The sequence below is a fragment of the Rhinolophus sinicus genome, linkage group LG09 (genome assembly GCF_036562045.2).
Source record: "Rhinolophus sinicus isolate RSC01 linkage group LG09, ASM3656204v1, whole genome shotgun sequence".
NCBI classification, from domain to species: Eukaryota; Metazoa; Chordata; class Mammalia; order Chiroptera; family Rhinolophidae; genus Rhinolophus; species Rhinolophus sinicus.
This window is the reverse complement of record NC_133758.1, coordinates 112,559,116-112,578,641: the sequence shown is the minus strand read 5'-3', so window position 1 is coordinate 112,578,641 and position 19,526 is coordinate 112,559,116. Positions and strand designations below refer to the sequence as shown.

At 41.3% G+C, this 19,526-nt stretch overlaps 2 protein-coding genes across 2 annotated transcripts; both read right to left on the bottom strand.

Annotated features, from left to right (window-relative positions):
* Positions 1-1,644: 1,644 nt before the first annotated feature.
* Positions 1,645-19,020, bottom strand: IFRD1 (interferon related developmental regulator 1). Its single transcript, XM_019726347.2, has 12 exons — positions 18,883-19,020; positions 15,027-15,131; positions 14,812-14,896; positions 13,890-14,014; positions 12,151-12,308; positions 11,190-11,240; positions 10,931-11,106; positions 10,740-10,848; positions 6,280-6,414; positions 4,426-4,554; positions 3,962-4,057; positions 1,645-2,397 (listed from the first exon to the last, which is right to left on the bottom strand). Exons 1-12 carry the CDS (start codon positions 18,971-18,973, stop codon positions 2,308-2,310), a joined length of 1,350 nt encoding a protein of 449 aa, XP_019581906.2. The 5' UTR covers positions 18,974-19,020; the 3' UTR covers positions 1,645-2,307.
* Positions 19,017-19,353, bottom strand: LOC141573225 (uncharacterized). Its single transcript, XM_074341024.1, has one exon. It carries the CDS (start codon positions 19,281-19,283, stop codon positions 19,017-19,019), a length of 267 nt encoding a protein of 88 aa, XP_074197125.1. The 5' UTR covers positions 19,284-19,353.
* Positions 19,354-19,526: the final 173 nt, after the last annotated feature.

Sequence of the window (19,526 nt, the reverse complement as noted above, 5' to 3'; positions counted from 1 at the left end):
GCAGTAGAGCAAGGTCTTCAAAATTCTGGATTTTCTCCCTAGAATTTTATATCCCAACCCAAACTGTCTTTCAAACATGTACCGTTTCCCCAAAAATAAGACCTAGCCGGACAATCAGCTCTAATGTATCTTTTGGAGCAAAAATTAATGTAAGACCCGGTCTTATTTTACTATAAGACCTGATATAACACAGGGTCTTTATAATAAATATAATAGTATCTGGGTCTTCTATTAATTTTTGCTCCAGAAGACGCATGAGCTGATTGTCCGTCCAGCTAGGTCTTATTTTCGGGCAAACACAGTCGTCTCAAAATACCTGACCTCCCCATGCACCATTTCCAGAAGTTGTTGAAGGAAGTCCCACTTGAACAAGAAAGGAATCTAACACTGAAGCCATGGGGGCCAGGAAGTGTGGAATCCAACCCAAAAGGAAAACCAATGCAGGGACGATGAAGTCGGGAAACAGCTGTACATACTCAGATGAGGGCCATCAGTCTACACTGCAACGGGCCTTCTGCTGGGCTTTGCCCATGTGGAAAAGACTAGCACTCCATACATGTTTGGGACTCTCCAGGAAGGATCAGTGATGTTAGCATAAAACAAAGAAGCTGACTCCCTGCTGACTGTGGTGTGAATATGGAAATGTAAGCACAGTAAACTCTAGTTCAGGAATGAACACAGAAACATGGTCACTACAACGCAAGTGACAATGCAGATTTAACAACCAAAAAGAAAAAGAAAAATGGGAAGATGAAGTAAAAAGGCAAACACCTTCAGCTATTGAATAGGCAGTTATCAGATCGGAAAAAATAAACTAAGCAGCAGCTGTTGGAGCCTATTACTTGGAAACCAGAAACCAGGTGCTTGGGAAACACTAAGGCTGAATGGCGGTCTGGGATGAGAAGGAGGAACGGGAAAGGATGGAGCAGGGAGCTGGTGTTTTTCAGCCTGGAAGTACCATGAACCTATGTATATGTTAGGGATAAACTGTAATAAAAAGTCATTTTTATTCAACAAGATGCATACATGAAATGGAAAATTTAGAGGAAAACACTGCTTGCTCTTTCCATGGTTCTAACCTACTGGGAACCCACCATGCAAACCCCAGCCCTAGATTTCATGTTTTTCCTTGCACTGCACCCGAGGGTGAGACTCACACCCCACTAGGAACAGCAACTCCACGGGCCAATCATGTCCAGCAAGAGGCACATCAGACCGCTCAGCTGCGGGAGGGACGCTGCCTTGGGTGACTCCGGTTCTTCTCTAGTGTGCCGTCCTTTCATCCCTCACGCCTCACCACCGTTTCCTGCACTGATATCAAAGCAAGCGTATGAACTCTATACCGCAGACGTTGCTTGTGCAATGTCATTTTAATATAAAGCTTAATAAATTCTTAATGCAGTCACAATGCCTGCAACTTGTCATAGAGTGAAAACTAACTCATAGTGACAACTAAGCAGCAATAGTCTTAAGTCAGTAACCAGAACCCCAATGATTCGCTGCTGTATTTTTTCATGTTTTCGGGTTTCCAAACAGACAAAGTAAGTTTCGTCTCCCGCCTTCCCCATCCCTCCCCAGCTTGGTCATTTTGCACTCTGAACCTCAAACCCGTAAATGATGTTTCTTCTATTAGAAAAGAAGCACTTTTAGTGTGAAAAGATCTTTATTTCAAAATAAAGAGCACAGGCTTACACAACAGATGAAATTAGTGTTACTGCCCTCAGACGTGAAGGTGCGCAGCCGTCCTGGCTGTCCTAACTCATCCTGAACTCCCAAAGCTGGACCCAACGGCCCTGAAGTGTAGCTGTGAGGTCTACGGTATAATTGAATTCCCTTTGTTGATCCCAGTGACAAAATTATTAGGTTCCATTTAAAATTAAAAACATAGCAGCTTTTCCAGAAGAACTGGCTCCCCAAACTGTATCCAGAACTCGTTTGTCTAAGATCTTAAATAGCTTGTAGTATCTGCATTATCATCAACACATCTGACAACCACAGTATAAGGTATTTAACCTTGGCTAATCGTTTTCTTACCGTGAAATACCATATGTTTACTCTCTTCATAAATAGAAAATGACCAAACATTACAAACACTTTATTCATGTTTACTGATTCTATTTACAGAGAATACTCAATAATCAGAACTTACCATTTGCAAATACTATACATTAAATTATAAGTAATATAACCCCTGCTACAAAAGCTATCTATGTTGACAAGATAAAAACTGTCTCCAGAGTTTAAATACATTAGAAGTTACAAATAAAAAAATCAGAACTTAGAAAGTAGTCTTCAAATGCTGAACATCTAGAAGAATTCTCCAACATCTGCTCTCTTATCACGACATTTGCTTCGAGCTTTGGTTCGAGCTTTGAAGGCTGCAGAATTATATAAATGCTGAATTGAAGAAAAGGAAAATATATGTGAGCAATACAGGCTTAAGAGTCTCGTAAGATTTAAAATAATATAAATAAAAATCACAAAGGGGAGAAATGAACTAATTCAACACTAAATATTTTAAATGTTTGTAAAACACATACATAAAGGACAAGGGGGAAATTTGACACATATAATAGCTAATGGCTACCTGTAGTGACAAAATTCCAGTGAAAAAATTGAAAAAAAAAAAAAAAAAAAGGAAATCGACATTGCATCTGATCAAGGAAAAGTCAAATCATGAACTAATGTGAAAAAAAAATCCAACCATGCTATCAATAACAAAAATATGAAGTTCCATTTTACTACTCATTAAACAATTTTTTAAATTAGAAAACCTAATGCTGTCAAATACGTGTGTGATAGCTACATGCTTTCGTTCATTGCTGGAAACAATTAGAAATGACAGAATAACTTTGGAAGGTAATTCAACTATGTATCAAAAAGTCATAATTCCAGCCGTATATTCCCATGCAAGGATTTATTTCAAAAAATAGTCCAGGAGAGAAAAGTATGTGAAAATATTAATAGTTACTAAAACCCAACAATCAATGACATGGTCATAAAAATGATTAAATTTATAAAGATTCTATAAAAAATACATTAAGCACTTCACACCTAAAAGCTCTGAAAACAGATCCTCTAACAAGAACTTGTACACAAATGTTCACAGTAGCACCATTCACAATGGACAAAAAGGGGCAACAAGCTGAGTGTCAGCATCTGAATAGGAACCACGGTGTCGCCCCACATGGAACGTACTCGGCCAATGGAGTAACATCCAGCCACAGAACGGAACACAAACCTCAGCAAAGTGACGCGAGGTGAAAAGAGCCAGACACAAAAGGTCACACGCTGTATGATTCCACTTATATGAAATACCCAGAGCAAAGAAATCCAGAGACAGAAAGGGCAGAGTGGATGCCAGCAGCTGGGAAGACGAATGCTCAATGGACAGAAGCTTCCTTTTGAGGAGCTGAAAATGTTTTGGAACTAGATGGATGACGGTTGTGCAACATTGCGAATGTACAAAATGCCACTGAACTGTACATTTTCCAAGTTTATTTTCTTAGTCAATTTTATCTCAATACAAAAAAATTATGTAACTAAGGAATTGTGAAATGTTAAGTGAGATGATATGAATCGCTTTTCAATGACACACACTCTCTGAGCCCTTCAGTTTCCTCATGTGTAAAGAGTCTGGTACTAACTCAGTTACCTGGTACAAAAGCAGCACTGAGTAAATATTTATTCTTCAATATAAACGCATCATACAATAAAAGAAAACAAAAAATGAAAATGTCTACGCTAAGACAATAAGATTATGGGTAAATAGTTGGCGTTGAAGCCCCCCACCCCCTAAATGCAGTCAGCTCCTATGCGTTTACTGCCGCTGTTGTGTCTGAATCTTGAGGAACTAAAAACCCCACACACAGCTGAACACCCGTCATCCAGCAGAATCAAAGCTTGGGCTCTGCTTATCTTTGGTGCATTTAGGTCTGTTAAACACAAAAATAAAACTCACCCTTTCAAAACGAGGAATCTTCATTGATTTAAGTGTTGCAGCATCAAGCATCACTGGCGGTCCAAGTTCAAACACATTACGAAGGAATTCATTTGACTTTGGTAGGAGAAAAAAGTGGTACAGCTTGGTATTAAACAGCAGCTCTGTTTTACTACATAAAGTGAAACTGATTAACAGAAGTTCTTTGGAGCTTATAAATATGAACTCAGGTCATTTATCTTCTTTGTTTCTCATTATGAGACCAAATTGTTTTCCAGTGCAACTATGTGTTTTCATACAAGAATATCAACAGTACACCACCAGACTTAAAAAACACAAAACCAAAAAAGGAGTTGTATTTTATTTAATTTCACTTTCAAAAATAAATTTGTTTATCAACTAACTTCAAAAGCCAAGTAAGTGAGCTACACTCAAATCTGCTCCCTAATTTAAAAGCAAACAAACAGAAAAGATGCCACTCTCACCTGTAAGTGGTACTGCATCCCCGATCCGAGGACCTCCTTAAAGGTGTCGTAGGTAAGTTTTTTGACCCAGCAATCAATATACATGCGTTCAGGACCAAACTTAACAGTTTCTGTTGGAAAATCCCGTTCCTAACCAACAGAAGAACCAAAACTGTAAGAAGAACTAAAATGGTCTAAAGATATCCTGCATAAACACAACTTCTCAATAGATATATACATGTTGCAGTAAGTGAACAATATGGTTTAACCTGTTACCTCCCTCCCTGAGATGTGAAGACTAAAAAGTACTACTCTACATATAAGGGTACAGGACTTGTCCGGTTGTGAGAGACTTGAAGGCACAGTTCATTTGGATAAATATTAATGGCAAAACCACACTGTTGTACAAGGTTAATAATTTTAATAGCACTCAACAAAGAAAAAGTTAGAAACCTATACTGCTCTAGAACTGAGGGGTGGGACAGCCAGTTGCAGGACAAGTCAGAAGAACAACATGCACCACAAGCAGGGGGGAACCGAGGGGAAGCAGGGGTCTAGTTAAGTTAAGGGAAGGGAGTTAGCAGACCGACCAAGAAAGAGTGACCAGCGTCTTGGGGACTCCCAGGTCTACGAGGAGGTTCACAAGAAAGTGCGAGGATTTCAAGAAGGGTTTCTGGCTGAAAAGAAATGGTGTGGCAGCAACAACCACACATCAAATATGTACTTCTCCTCTGTGGCAGCTGAACAACCCTCATTTAAAGACCCGTCAATAAAGTAGGGCCTGAGAGAAAGCTGGTTCCGATGAAAGAAAAGAGACAAGCATGCTTCACAAGGCTCTGAGGACAGGTCCTTCTTTGGCAGGGGACCCAGTCACGGAACTGAAAGCCTGAGATGAAGAGATGGGGGTAAGGCCGGGGAGGGAGATAGGAGAGTATGAGGCAAACGCAGGGCTTCCATTTTTAGCAGTGACTGAAGGGGAAGTAGTGGCGCCGGTGTACACAGAGATTTCACATGTTCTTCTCAGGACAATCAGTCCGTGCTGCAGCTGGCTGGGCCGAGGGGCTTATACAGTCTTGTCAGGTCCTGTTGACCCTTAAAATCCATTGCCCATAGAGGAGGCATCAAGACAGAACATCTGAAATCAGGACTAATTCAGAAAATCTAGGACACATCTCTTGTTTTTATAGTAACTCATTTTCTTGAGCAACTATAAACTATTCCTGTATTTGGCTCCTCTGGCTACGGGACCCAAACCTAGGAACAGTTCACAGATACTCAAGAAAATGGCTGGCTTAATTTGGGGATACTACCACACCAATCAGAAGACTAGTAATATCAATTCTTAATATGCTGTCTGCTCAAGTTAAGGATTTTTGTTTTTTAGATTATAAAATTCAGAGTAAATATAAAATATTACTATAATGTGGTTAGTCCGCATTAACCAAAAGTTAGGCCCCCGAAGATCTATGCTAATGTAACCCTAGCCTTCCCAGAAAGATCAGAGGTCTTTTTTTCAAGGTACTGAGGGGTAGGCGATGATTTACTAGTCACAAGAAGCACTATACTACGTTATGTATGTGCTATGCTCCGATACTTAAATGATGGCAAAACCACCAAGGTGAAATACAATTCTATCACTATGAATCTTTTTAACTTTTTTAACCTAATAAAAGAGTGTTTTTACACATCAGAATTAAATTTTCCTATTGAAAAAAAAGTCCTTCACTTCTGTTGTTACAAATACACTAAGCCTTAAGACGAGACAATTATTTGGCCAAAGGTGAAGTTCAATCAACAAAACGACCCCTGTCCAGTCTGGCCTGTGACACTCATTTCAAACGCGTGGCCATGGCCATGCCGGTGCTCGGGCCTTACCTCCACTGCCCGCAGGACGTCTCGGAACACCGAGCGCTGCTTTCTCTTGTCCACTTTGGCTCGGTGCTTGTTTCCATCTGTAGCCAAAGCCTTAAGCATCTGAGTCAAAGACTCCATGTCTTCGTAGAGGAAGTCCTGGTGAGGAAAAAAACAATTTGGTTCAGTTTGTGACTGGTTTTTCCTCACCCCAACCTCTTCTACAGCTAACAAACAATAGCCCACCTTGGACAATACCCAGGGCACTGCACAGAGCAACACAAACCTTTCAGCTGTTTGAGAGATCTTGGCACACATAAGCATGTTTGCTTCTCACGCACAAATTGAACCCAGAAATCCTGACGACAAGATGACAGGCTACCACTAAACAAGGAACATTCCCCTTCTGACCACATCAGATGCATTCACCAAACGCTTGCTGCGCCCCTAGTGCAGTCACGACCTACCCGGCTTTCAAAGCCCTTCAGTGCGTCAGACACACTGTATCAATACAGCTTCTACGATCCTTTGGCTCCCAATCCCCAAAGCACACATTCCCGGAATTCCAAATACTCTCATTCCAAGAGTGCAAGCTGTCAGCAATGCTTTTTAAAGCACCTCATTTCTAATTTACTGGCCATATTTCAAATGAGCAACAAAGCATTTACATCATGTGCACAACTCAAGTGATTACACTACTTAAAATATTTTAATCCGTTCTGGAGGGAAGTCGTATTACTATTTGCTATTACCTAGAGCTGACTACGGGCTTCCTTCTAACAGTTCAAGTGGCTACACTTCTATGAAGTCTCTGTGTTTGGGGTGTTTTTATTTCCTAACCACATTTTACAACCACATTCAAAACTAAAAGATTATTCAAATTATTTATTAGGTTGGTGCAAAAGCAATTGCAGTTTTTGCAATTGTTTTTAACCTTTTAAACCGCAATTACTTCTGCACCAACCTAATAGTTGCCCCAAACTAAAGCAGACACTTACAGAAATCTGAAAGCAAGCAATTTCCAGTTGTAGTTATTAATGCCTGGTTAACTTTTTTTTTTTCATTAGGGAAAATAATCATTTAACTTATTCTATTAAAATAAGCAGCTTATTCCAGGCATTCTTCAAATTATACGTATAGTTGTTTCACCTCAAAAAGTAGAAATGAAATGAAATGAAATGAAAAAGATTATTACACTGGTGGAAAATGAGCTTGAAATCAACACACTAGATACTCTAACTTTTAAGTACATAAATATTTTCTTATTGTCAATATTTTAGAAATTATCTATTATTAATATCAACTGTTCTACTAAATAATGTTTTCTTTAAATGTTCCAATCTTGTTCAGATTTGCATCTTGAAAAGCAGTTACCAAAGCTGATAAGGTGTAAAACACCAAAGTTATGTTGATCTCGATATTTAAGTTCCAATAATAAATCTGATTCTACCATAACAAGATGGGAATAATTTTACTTGTAGAGACCAGTACATTCAGGCACTGGCAGTTTCCTACTCATTCCACTGGCTACTGATTTTTTTATAGTATTGTCAAAAAAATGTATGGAAGATTTAAAAATACATATGGAATAAACCAAAAATTAGGAAAAAAACTGCACATTATCTAATTTATTCTGAGAAGTGGGAACCACCACCAGTGGTTCTCCCAGGGGACATGTGAGTGGAGACATTTTCGTTGTCACACCTAGGAGAGGGGGTGCTACTGGCACCTGGCGGGTAGAGGCCAGGGGCGCTGCCACCCACCCTGCAGTGCCCAGGGCAGTGCCGCCGTCCAGCAACAACCAACCGCCCAGTCTCGGCATCCAGTGCTGAGGGTGAGAAACCGCCTAACTGAGCTCAGCCACCAATAAAACTCCATCCAGTTCACAGTCTGAATCACTGAGGTCAATACAGTATTAACTTGGAAAAATAAATGTTAAATATTGTAGGGAAATGTCTCCATAAATTGCTTGGGGCTTAAAAAGAAAATGTAAAATAGAACAAAAATAGTCCATAAATAACATCCAAAAGCCAATCTATTAAGAGTTTAGGATAACTATACAGAAACACTGTACACTCAGGAACAAATGAAAACTAGGCTCCTGGAGGTACAAAGAAATAAATAACCTTAATTCACCTAATAAGAAAACAGCATGAGCCTTATCACACAACAGGTGTACGTGTCTGTCTGTCTCTATCACACACAGATGTGTGTCTGTCTGTCTCACCTGCAACACGTCCCTGACAGATTAGGTGTGTGTGGGGGTGTGTGTATGGAACAGGGAGAATTGGGAAGGTCTGATGATACTGTATGTTCCTGAGTCAGCACATCATACGGCCCCAAGATCTGTAATTCTGCCCACTAAATAGTCTTAAGTCTTACTTGCATTTACCCTCGAGAGCTCGGAAAAGGCCACTACTAGACTGCTGCTTGCGGGATAACAGTCAATTCAATTAGCAACTGTAGTGACAGCTGCCACTTACAGGCACGATCGCGTGTGTTCTCAACAACTTATGAGGCAGCTGCTGCTGTGTTTCCCCCAAAATAAGACCTAACCGGAAAATAAGCCCTAGCATGATTTTTCAGGATGTTCCCCTGAACATAAGCCCTAATGCATCTTTCGGAGCAAAAATTAATATAAGACCCTGTCTTATTTTCAGGGATACACGGTACTACTGTGTCCATTGTAAAGATAAGGATGCTGAAGCAGAGAAGAAGCTGACCAATATCACCCAACTCGTGAGGGGACAGGCGTGACCCTAGAGAGGCAGCGAGTCTCCAACGTGTACCCCATCTACCTGGTTACGTGGCAAACACGCACCGGAAATGAGGAGCTCCCACGAAGGAGTGCCAATTCCTCCGGCCAACTCTGAGCAAGTCGCTATTACTGACCTTTCACCACCTCCTTCTTTAAAGCCCAACCCAAAAGTCAGCCCTGCAGAAGTCTTTTTCTACGTCTCCCAGGCAGAATTCATCCCACTGCTCGATTCCCCGGTAAATAATATCACAAAATAATCCTGTTAGTAAAAGACTGAATAACTCAATGCCACGTCTGCGACAAGGACCCCAATTTAAATCAACCTATGTATTCATCAACACAATTTCATTTTCTGAACACCCTGTAACTACTACCCCCACCCACTCTCTCCTTTCAGAAAGCTTATTTCCTTAACAAAAATAGCAAACAAACACTAGGTTGTATTTTATAACCCAGTTCATTTTTGTCCTTGACAAGAACTTAGGTCAAATGAAGCCTGTCTGGGTGAGGTCTCCTGGCTATCTCGTATGATTTGTTAAGCCAGAGAACATAAAATGTGTGGGTGGTAATATACGACGTTTATACAAATCTAAATAAGTGAATTCAACATGCATAATTTAAAGCACATTATTAGTTCACCTTTAAGATGCATTTCAAGGGAAAAAGCAAAGCAATGACCATTTCCAGCCAGTAGAAGAACACAAGACAAAAACTGCGACATCTGGTTTGTGTGCCTTGAGGTCAAGGAGTCATTAACTAGCTCAATAAAATTAAACTGATCGCTAAACTTGAGTCCAATTTCTCACATAATGAGAATCGTAGCTACCAACAGCTTTAACAATATCCGTGTCATCAACCTGCTATCCTTCAAATAAAAAGGGGGGAGGGGTGGGCTAGATACGAATTTTAAAAGCCTACATACCCATTTTTTAAACACAGTCCTAGAACCGAATGTGAAGACTAAGGCAACCCAGAACACAGGCTGATCAGGTTGAAATTATTCAGTTTCGTCATTTAACTGCAGAAAAGTTTCATTCTGGAAAATCTTTCTCCTTACATTATAAAGCACCTAGTAAGTACCCCCAGTTCACAACAGAGGTCACAAATCAGGGTGACCAATGGCCCAGCTCGACTGAGACACGGGCTTTCCCAGAACACAGGACTTTCAGTGCTAACCTGGGAGCACCTATCACCAACTGAAACACCTTCGAGAGCCAAACTGTGGGAAGGAACATCCACGCGTGTCCCGTGGGTGGGGAACTTCAAAGGACGGGTCCCAGTCTAAAGGGCCCTATTCATCTGCACCCCTGGCTTCAAGAGGTTACACAACAGCGACTAAACGCATCTGATCCCAAACGTATCCTTAGTACCGCATCTATTTGTCTGACATTATAGAGCGTCCATGCCTGAATTACCTTCATGTGTTCCATGTCTAAGAATCCAAGCAGACCCACACAGAATATACCAGACACAACTCTCTCACGAGTCGTGGAAAGCACCCCGAAACTTTGCTTCTATAGACAGAAACAATCAAGTATAACGAACTTCATACAAATGCTACTCTACCAACCCCTAATTATTGATTTATGTTCTTGAAAGCGCCAAGAAGCCGGCAATCAATCACTATGTTCTCCAACTGGCCGCCGTCCAATTCTTAACTGTGAAAGACATGACAGATAACGGTCCCTGTGACGAAAGCTTCTTCCTCTACGCATCAGATACTCACACTCTCCATTCCTCTGGCCAATTCAAACAGAAGTGCCAAAGATTCACCAGCAGCTATTCTCATGTTTACATCATCAGAAGACAGCAGGCTTGGCAGTTTATGGAAATGCCTAGAAAACAGTCATTACTGTGTGAACACAAACAATTAGGTCAATAAGTGTTTTTATAAGATACGAAAGTGAAAACACATACATCTCAAGCTTTTTCTTCACTTCGTTGATGGGGCATATGGTCAGTAACAGGGTCCACGCAAGGAGGGAGCTGATGTGAAGTGCTGTGCTGGGGGCGCTGCAAACAGCAGTGTCTTTCTCTTTGACATAGGACTTGGTGAAAAGGTTTTCCAAGCATTCCAGAGTTGAGTACAGCTCCTAAGGCACAAGAACATGAAGTAAGATCACCATCTTAGGAGGGAAATGGGAAGGTAAGTGGAGTCAAGAGGTTTTCTACTCACAGTAATGTCATCTGTGGCAATAAAACAGCAAACACCAAAGCAAGTTGCACACTAAAGGACAGAAAGAAAATACAGATATTACTGTTTGTCATTTTCTTACGAATTCTGTATCTTCCTACTTTTATAATTCAATTTGAAAATTTTCTCAGCTACATGACTACATTAAGTCCCAAACACAGTATTAGAGAGAGACTGAGAAACCGGGTTTCCTAGAACACAAGGACGGTGGGTTTCGGCCCCAGTTCTGCTGTCAAACTCCAAGTACGACTTTAGGAAACATTCCATCTCTCTCGGGCCCTCCTTCATTCATTTCAAATAGCTCAAAGACAGGTGACATTTGGACATCTGAGATAAAGAAACCTACTTTCCCTACTAAAAACCTTTAAAAAATAAAGTTAGCTGCAGATTTTTAACCTTTTAGAATCATTTATATTCATTTGTTTTACTGTAAATTCTACTATGAAAACTTCTAAAAAAAATTAGCTTCCAAAAAATAAAGCAAACAGGAGCAGAAATCTCCTAAATTAAAATAACTGTCCTCAAGCTTCCCACCTAAAGAAAGATCTCATGAATTCAGATTGTACCTCCTTTGCAATATGCTGAAACCAGACTGGGAATGCCCTTTGTCAGGGAAAAAGGGGCTAAGTAAGTGAGTGCACAAGATCACCAAGGTACAGCGTACCTAATAAAGACTCAGAAAACAATACTATGTACAATCTGCTTGCGACACACACGAGCCATCAATTTTCAGATCAGCGCCCTCACAAATCAATCATCTGAAAACAGAACTTCAGGTTCGTGAGATTTCATTATACCCGTGTCCTTTTTCTCCATACGACGTCACTAAAAGTCCCTCATGTTGTCCCGAGCGCCACTAGCGCTTCATTCAGTCTTTAATGTCACCATTCCCGTGCCCGGGGGTCACGGCCGGACAGGTCAAGCCACTCAGTCTGACACTTACTGACTGCCTAGCCTGGAGACTCGCTGTGCTGTCACAAATGATTTTCTTCAGGATTGGTCCGAGCGTTTTCAGAACCTCTTCACTTTCGATTCCAGGGCCCAGCTGAATGCACAGAACAGATGCTAACGCTGCCGCCGCACGCCGCTCGTCGCCTTTCCCTGGAAGAGAAGCCAGGGGCAGCCATGACCAAGTGTTCTCAGCAGAGTGACTTACTAAGGCGGCCATTCCCCAGATGTGTTCAGTTTCCAAATATGTCCTACCACTTATGAAACCCGTAAGACACATGCTCCAGGCTTTGACACGAGCCATAAACCTAGTGAGGTTAGAGCCCAAACTCTGGGAAGACCTCACTCAATCCTAAGCCCACCACTTACAAGCCAAACGGTCTCCAACTAATTACTCGTGTGCTCCACACAGGGTTTCCTTACCTGTCAAGTGGAGGCCACCACCACCTTAAGGGAGCACTGGGACAGTGCAGCAAAGTTGGGCTTAGGTCGATGTGACCTCCCAAAGCCTCCCGGGGGTCAGAGTGCTCCAGCAGCCCTCGGGTTACCCTCTGAGGCCCATGGGGTAATCTAAACCTTCAGCCCCACCATTCCCACCAACTCTTTTAAATAAGAGATCAAAGATAGAGGATTCTTTACCACCACAGAAAATACATTAATATAAAGGTAAATGTAAATTAACTCTTTTGAGTACTGTATACACGAAGCATGTTGGCAAATTTTGAACTTCAGTTGTTACCTGATAAATTAAAATTTTATAAAATATGCAGGTTGGAATGGAATTTTTAAAGGTCACTTAGTCCAACTATCTTATGCGACAGTGTTAACGTGAATACCTTTAGCAAAGCCATTGGAATATCTCAAACCAGCTGGCTCTGCTCTCGCTATACCCTACCAGTCACATAACCTCAGACAGGTCTCTGCCTCTGGCCTTTCTTATTCTGTACATTCAGAGAGGTGGGCGGGTGAAAGGCGTCCCAACACCATTCATGACAAAACTTCATGAATGAGAACAGGGACATAAAGCTAATCTCATTCAATTTAAAGAAACGGTGGGTGTGCTTCCTACATTTTTCATGCTAGAAATATTTTGTTAAAGTAATCATGACGGTAGAAGGTAATTATTTTCATGGCAAAATAATTAAGTTGGCAGCCCCAAATCTTCCTAATTTTGGTAGTTCCTAAAACTGAAAAGTCTGGTAATACCTTAATTTAATACCTTAATCTTTAAGGCCTTTCTTTATTCTTAAAAGTTCTATGATTGTAACAATATTAAGTCCAGGATCTCTAATACAAAGTCCTAGAATTTAAATATGCCAAAGGATATCCTGAAAATGATGTCATCCGAAGGGATAATTGATGTTTTAAATAAGTACAAGAGAAAATGAGCTAGATAATTATACCTTATCAAGTTTAGAAAAATGAACTGGAATGGCTTTTTAAATAATACTTTTTGTTGACATCTGACACGAACTCGCAAGTCTTTCTTATATACATGAGAATGGAAATCACCTGTCTGATACAACAAAGGACGACAATCACCCCAGTGCCATTCTTAGTTTCAAGCTGCTTATTACATGAACAAAGACAAAGCTTCTCACAAGTCTGATTTTGAGTTTTAACAAGCAGAGGATTCCTTGACAATGACAGTTATGAGTGAGTCAATCTTGTTGCAAAGAAGGGAGCAAATTCCTTTTGAGTTTTGTGCCTGTAACTCAAAAATAAGAATATTACCTTTTTTCAGGCAGCGTTCAATGCTGTCAGTTAAAGTCATTCTTCGTTCCAGAATGAATTCATAAAGCATTTTTGAAGCCAGTGCATTTTTAATACTTTCAAGGGCGGCCTGCCTTGTCTTCGCACTATTTAAAATAAAATGCAAGAAAAAGAAGACCCAGCTGGATGGAGAAGTGTACCAGCAACGACCTTTAAAAACAGCTTAGTTCCCCTCTCAATTTTTGGTTTATAATTTTTTAAATCTAATTTTCATCAAGCTCTAAACATTTTTCAATAATATAATTTTCATCTACAACTCACCTTATTACACAAAAGATTATAAGCTGCTTTATATCACAGCATCTTTGTTTATTAGTTTAATAACCACAACTTTAAATGACTACATAGTATTTTCTAGTTTCAATGTACAAAACATGTTCTCCTGTATTATATATGTAAAGTAAACTCACATTTTTTTTTTTTGTTTAACACTACAAAAGTCTAGAGTTCATATTTGCATCTTCTGGGCTTTTTAATTCCATTTGTTTTAAGTCAGTTCTAGAGCTACTGGGAAGAAAAAAATTTAGCTTTGGTATTTTTCATGTCTATAATAAAATTAGTGAACAAGAGGCTTAAGGCAAAGTTTAGTTGTGCTTTCTAGTTAAGATTTAACTTTTAATTCAACAAATCCAACTCAGTTATAATCAAATGTTATATGCTATTATGATAGAACAATGACTAATCTGAGTCAATTAATCTAAATTCTATGGCACATTTCTATCCACATTAAAAGTCCAAAGGAACAAGAAACATTAAAACACCCAAAGTAAACAAAGCAAGCTTTAGAAAAACATATTGTTAAATCAGAGAACTGCACATATTATATAATAGGTAAGGTGGCTGACAGAATAACCCAGAAGGAAGAGTTGCCAGTGTTTCCTACTTCTTATCCAGGGTCAGGTCAATGAATCCCTTTAACTTGTACTCCAAGTCTTCTTGAGTTCCTTCCTCATCAAGGACTTCTGGACCTAAGGAATAACATAAACCAACCAACCACTGTAATTCAAGTAGGAAAGAAGCAGACAGGGCACACAACTAGTATACCTTAGCTAAAACTCCTTTTATCTAAAGTTGCAAGTTGCAATTTAAAACGCATACCATCTTCAGGAAAACTGGAGGGATCGCTGTACCCACTGCAATGGCTCATTGTTTCAATGGACGCGTCCTCATCACTAAACGGCTGCACACTGCGATGCTGGCCACCTAGTCAGTAAAAGGAGGTGGAAGTCAATGCTTTTGTTGCCATAGATTTAACTTGGGAATTTTAAAATTTACTTGAGAAATCCAGTAATAAAAACCCTAACGTATTTAAGAAAACAGATGATTATATTACAAAAGAACACACTTCAATATTCCTAAGTCAATTCACCTAACATGTACTTCACAGCGCCAACAATTTACAATATATATCAACTTCAGAAATATACTGATCATCTACCAGGCAGTACCAGTTTACAAAAACTGTATTACACATGAAAAAACTACTTCCAAACCATAACTTCAAATCATGAAGACAATAAAACTAGATCATATGTCACAGATCATAAGAATAAGACAAATATATTTTCCAAAGAAAATGACTGGGCTTGGTAAACGTTAACTGGTGAATGGGATAGTTTTGATGTTACACATATCTTATGTGAAGGGGAATTTAAGGAGTTATAGGATGGTAGTTTTAAAGATGAGTTGAATTGAAAGGAAAAAAGGCATAAAATAGAAGTTTTGGTATTTGACACAGCATAAAAGCCCGTTAGACAAATTACCTTTAAAAAGAACGGTTCTAACGTATCCAATAGTTTAAAAATATCAGTACTGAAAAATAAAATCTTTTTTAAACTACTCTTTCTCTCAACTTCATTAAGCTAAGTAATAAATCCATATTCCTAGTCACTGTTTTTTGCAGGAGTTTCATATTACTAACAGGATTACCTAGTCATGAATTACACTGAGCAATGAATTAAACTAAGTCCTAAATTTTGCCCCAGAAGAGAGCGAGCAGCCTTCAAATGTGCTTGTTATCCTAAAGGGAGTGAACCGTGCCAATTTACGTAGTAAAAAGTAAAGAATAAGCAATGAGCCAAGGTCCAAAGAAGCCTAATCACTTCTTAACCAGAGTGCTTAGGACCAGAGGAAACAAGTAAACAAAGACCTATGACATCACACTCTATTTCTGCATCTATTTTCATTTGTTTTCATGATTTGAAGTCATGGCAATCGTTGAGTAATCTGATTAACTTTTACTAATGTTTATTCACCAACCAATTTATAATTTTCATTTTTCATATTCAGCCTATTTCTAAACTGTCAAGAAGAGTATTCCTATGTAGGCTTTCCTCAGCTCCCTTCTCTAAATTTCAACAATTTCCCAAGACTCGAGGGAAAGAGAGATAAAAAAAATTACAAAAAAGAACCCAGGATGAATGCCCGACGGCTAAGTCACATTCACTCACCTTGTGATCCTAAGTACCGTCTATGACGTGGAACTCCAGACACAAGGTCCTTGTTTCTTAGAGGGCTTACTTCCTTAACAAGGCTTTATTCTTCCTTAAAAATGCTCTCTTCAAATTAAGTGCCATGACAAGTATACATACTTGTATAAGAGGTCAATTTCATTACCTCCTAGGACCTTCCACTAACTTAAAAAAAAAGTAACTCAAATGTAAAACCCATTAAAGAAATAAAAGTTGGTTATCTTTTGGCTGTACATGTGAAGATCTCATTTGAATCCCATTTCTTCCAGATGTCATTTTAAAACACCAATAAGGTAAGTGGCTTGTAAGTACATGTGTCTGACAACTTTCCATCTCTTCTCAACTATTATTTATTTATTGAATAAGTAGTACGTTCACATGGAACCAAATTAAGGTAAATCTCACCCCATCCTCCACTTTCCAGAGGCAAGCAGAGTTGGTCAAGTTCTAGTGTAAACTTCCAAAGATATTCAAAGCATGTATAGTTTTATAAACTAATCAAATAATTCTTTTCCAATTTGTTATATATACAGTGGTACCTCGGTTTTCGAATGTAATCCAAGAGTTCTGAAATGTTCAAAAACAGCCGACAGCGAGGCCTCAGGATCTTGCACTCAGCGAAGCTGTGTGACATGTTCGACTTGAGTCGTGTTTGAAAACAGAAGCATTTACTTCCGGGTTTACGGCATTCGTAAACCAAAATGTTCGTCAATGAGACGTTTGAAAACCGAGGTACTACTGTACATGCCAAAAGTAGTGTTAACATGTATCTTTTTTACTGAAAATAATCAAAAAGGCAGCAGCAATAAGGCTGATGAAAGGTCAGAAATGTGCATCAAGGTAAAATTTGAAAGATCAGCACCCACTGCCACCTGAGGTTATTCTGTAAATATTACACCGGGAAGGAAGGAGGCTAGAGGAAGCTTCGGAAGGAAATAAAGATTGGTGATTCAAAGAGGCCACTAGCAACATCATAAAAATTTTCAAAGTGGCTTCAGCTTGCTGCTTATTTGTTTTATTAACAAAAGTTAAGTTTAAAGAATCAAATTATTAAGGACCTTCTAGACAGAATATAAATGTTTACTTCAGATGAAAAGTTACAAAGCACAGAAAAAGGTACAGAGGAATCCTCAGTTCACACAGACCAACTTGACACCGCAACAAATGATGTATTTTAGGCCTGATGCTCGTGAAGTTCCTGAACATCAAGAGCATTTAACCAAAACAAAGAAAACTCCTACTGCCAATCATTAGATGTTTAATACATGAGCACACGTTTTCTTTCTGCTAGAAATCCCATAGCAAAGCTTTTCAAGTGCCAGAGTACAATCATCTTTAACAAGAACACTGATGTACACATTCTAATGAACAAAAAGCGTATCACTCTGAGGATCAGAATGGCAATTGTGTTGACAAATACCTAACGGCCAATAGTGGTAATTCAGATGTGATAACGTCTGAGGATCTGAGGATATTCCAATACTTAACTCCAAAATCTCAACAACTAAAGGGGATGATTTTACGCAGCTCACTTTAATACTCCTTCGAGTGTAGTGTGGTGTGTGGTAGGGCTTTCTCCTGGAAGCCCTTTTTCCTTAACCGTGTACTTAGTACTACAGAGTCATTAATTCAGTTAAGCGCCTACCCGGGTAACCCTGGAAAGGCTCCAGCTTGGCAGCGCGGAGACGAAACCCCTAAACTTTGGCTTAACTGCAACCTGAGCTCCCACCACCTCCTCCCGGGGCTCAGACGAGAGCCCACGGAGTGCAGCACAAAAGCGAGAACGTGGTTTCTGCCCCGGGGAGCGGGAAGTCGCCTCAAGGGGCCCAAGTGGAGCTGGGGGCTCGGGATTTCCGCAGGTGCCAGTCAGGGGAAGGAGCAGAGCCCGGGCTGTGACAGTGGCACCCAGCCTCCGCCCGGCCAGGAGGACACGCGGCATGGGCAAGACGGGAGGGAAATGGGACGCCACGCGGGTGCCTCTGCGTCACTGCGGCCCCACCGCGCAAGGCCCAGGCCGCGTGACACAAGAGTCCAAACCCCGCAAACGTTTGGCATTCCCGAAAACTCCATGTTGGAGCTCAGGGTTCAAAAGCGACCGGTGACAGCATGGACACGACTCCGAGCTCTGCCCCACCCTCCGTCTGGAAGAGCTCTAGAGCAAGCACCGGCCTCGGAGAACAGTTCCCCTGCTGCCCAGCGCCGCGTCACCCTCGGCCCCATCCGCTCTCAGGCCCAAGGACCCATTTGCCCCCTCCCCGCCCCCACGGCCAGTGCCCAAGACTTCGGTTCGCATGCCAGAACCAAATCGCGCGAGGTACGGCCCGCAGAGCACGCCGGGAATTGTAGTCCGCCAGCCCCGCCAGGCGCCCCGCCGACACAAGTGTCTGGAGGAAAAGGACTACAACTCCCACCGTGCCCAAAGCTAAAGCGACCAGCTCGCCCGGCCGGCAACCGGGATACCAGCGGCGGGCATACCCCCTTACCTGCTGTCGCCGCCGTCGCTGCAGCTGCCCCTGAGCCGCCGCCACCACTGCCACCGCGGTGGGGAGTGTTCCGCTTCTTATTCTTCGGCATCGTGGGACGCCCGGTGCCGCTTAGACTCGGAACTTAGCGAGGATCAGCCGATGGAGCTGCACTTTTTACTCGTGGGTCTGTGCGGCGGGCGGCTGAGAGGCGAGGCTTCGGCTAACAAGAGAGGCGAGGAGCGGCGGGGGTGAGAGCGGGCGGTGGCGGCAGCAGAAATCCCCGTGAAGAGCTGTGATCGGAAACGATACATGTTTCTCTTTAGCGCGGGAGCTAAGGCGGGGCGGACGAGGCCACGACGCCTTAAGTAGCAAGACCGCCGCCTGTCGTCACCATATGTGGGCGGGGCTAGAACTCGCATTAGCCAATCCTGATGGATCTCCCCACCGGAGCCCCATTTCGCGCGTTCGCTGGATGCCGAGGACCAATCCCAGGCCGCCGGTCTTCCAGCCGCGCTCATGGAACGAGGCTTCGTAGCCTCACTGGATTCTGGGAAATGTAGTTGGCACCGGGGAGTCCTCTCCCAGCTCCTCCCAACGGGCTTTTGCTTGCCCTTGGCTCCCTTCTCGTGACCCCTCCCCTGCTTCCGGCGGCCGGCTTGGAA

Excerpts from the sequence above, each read along its gene's own strand:
- IFRD1 (XM_019726347.2), bottom strand. The coding sequence starts at position 18,973 with ATGCCGAAGAATAAGAAGCGGAACACTCCCCACCGCGGTGGCAGTGGT. Across the intron at positions 15,132-18,882 it reads AGCGACGGCGGCGACAGCAG|GTGGCCAGCATCGCAGTGTG; the intron begins GTAAGGGGGTAT and ends TTTACTGACTAG. Across the intron at positions 11,107-11,189 it reads TTGCCACAGATGACATTACT|GAGCTGTACTCAACTCTGGA; the intron begins GTGAGTAGAAAA and ends CTTGTGCCTTAG.
- LOC141573225 (XM_074341024.1), bottom strand. The coding sequence starts at position 19,283 with ATGCGAGTTCTAGCCCCGCCCACATATGGTGACGACAGGCGGCGGTCT.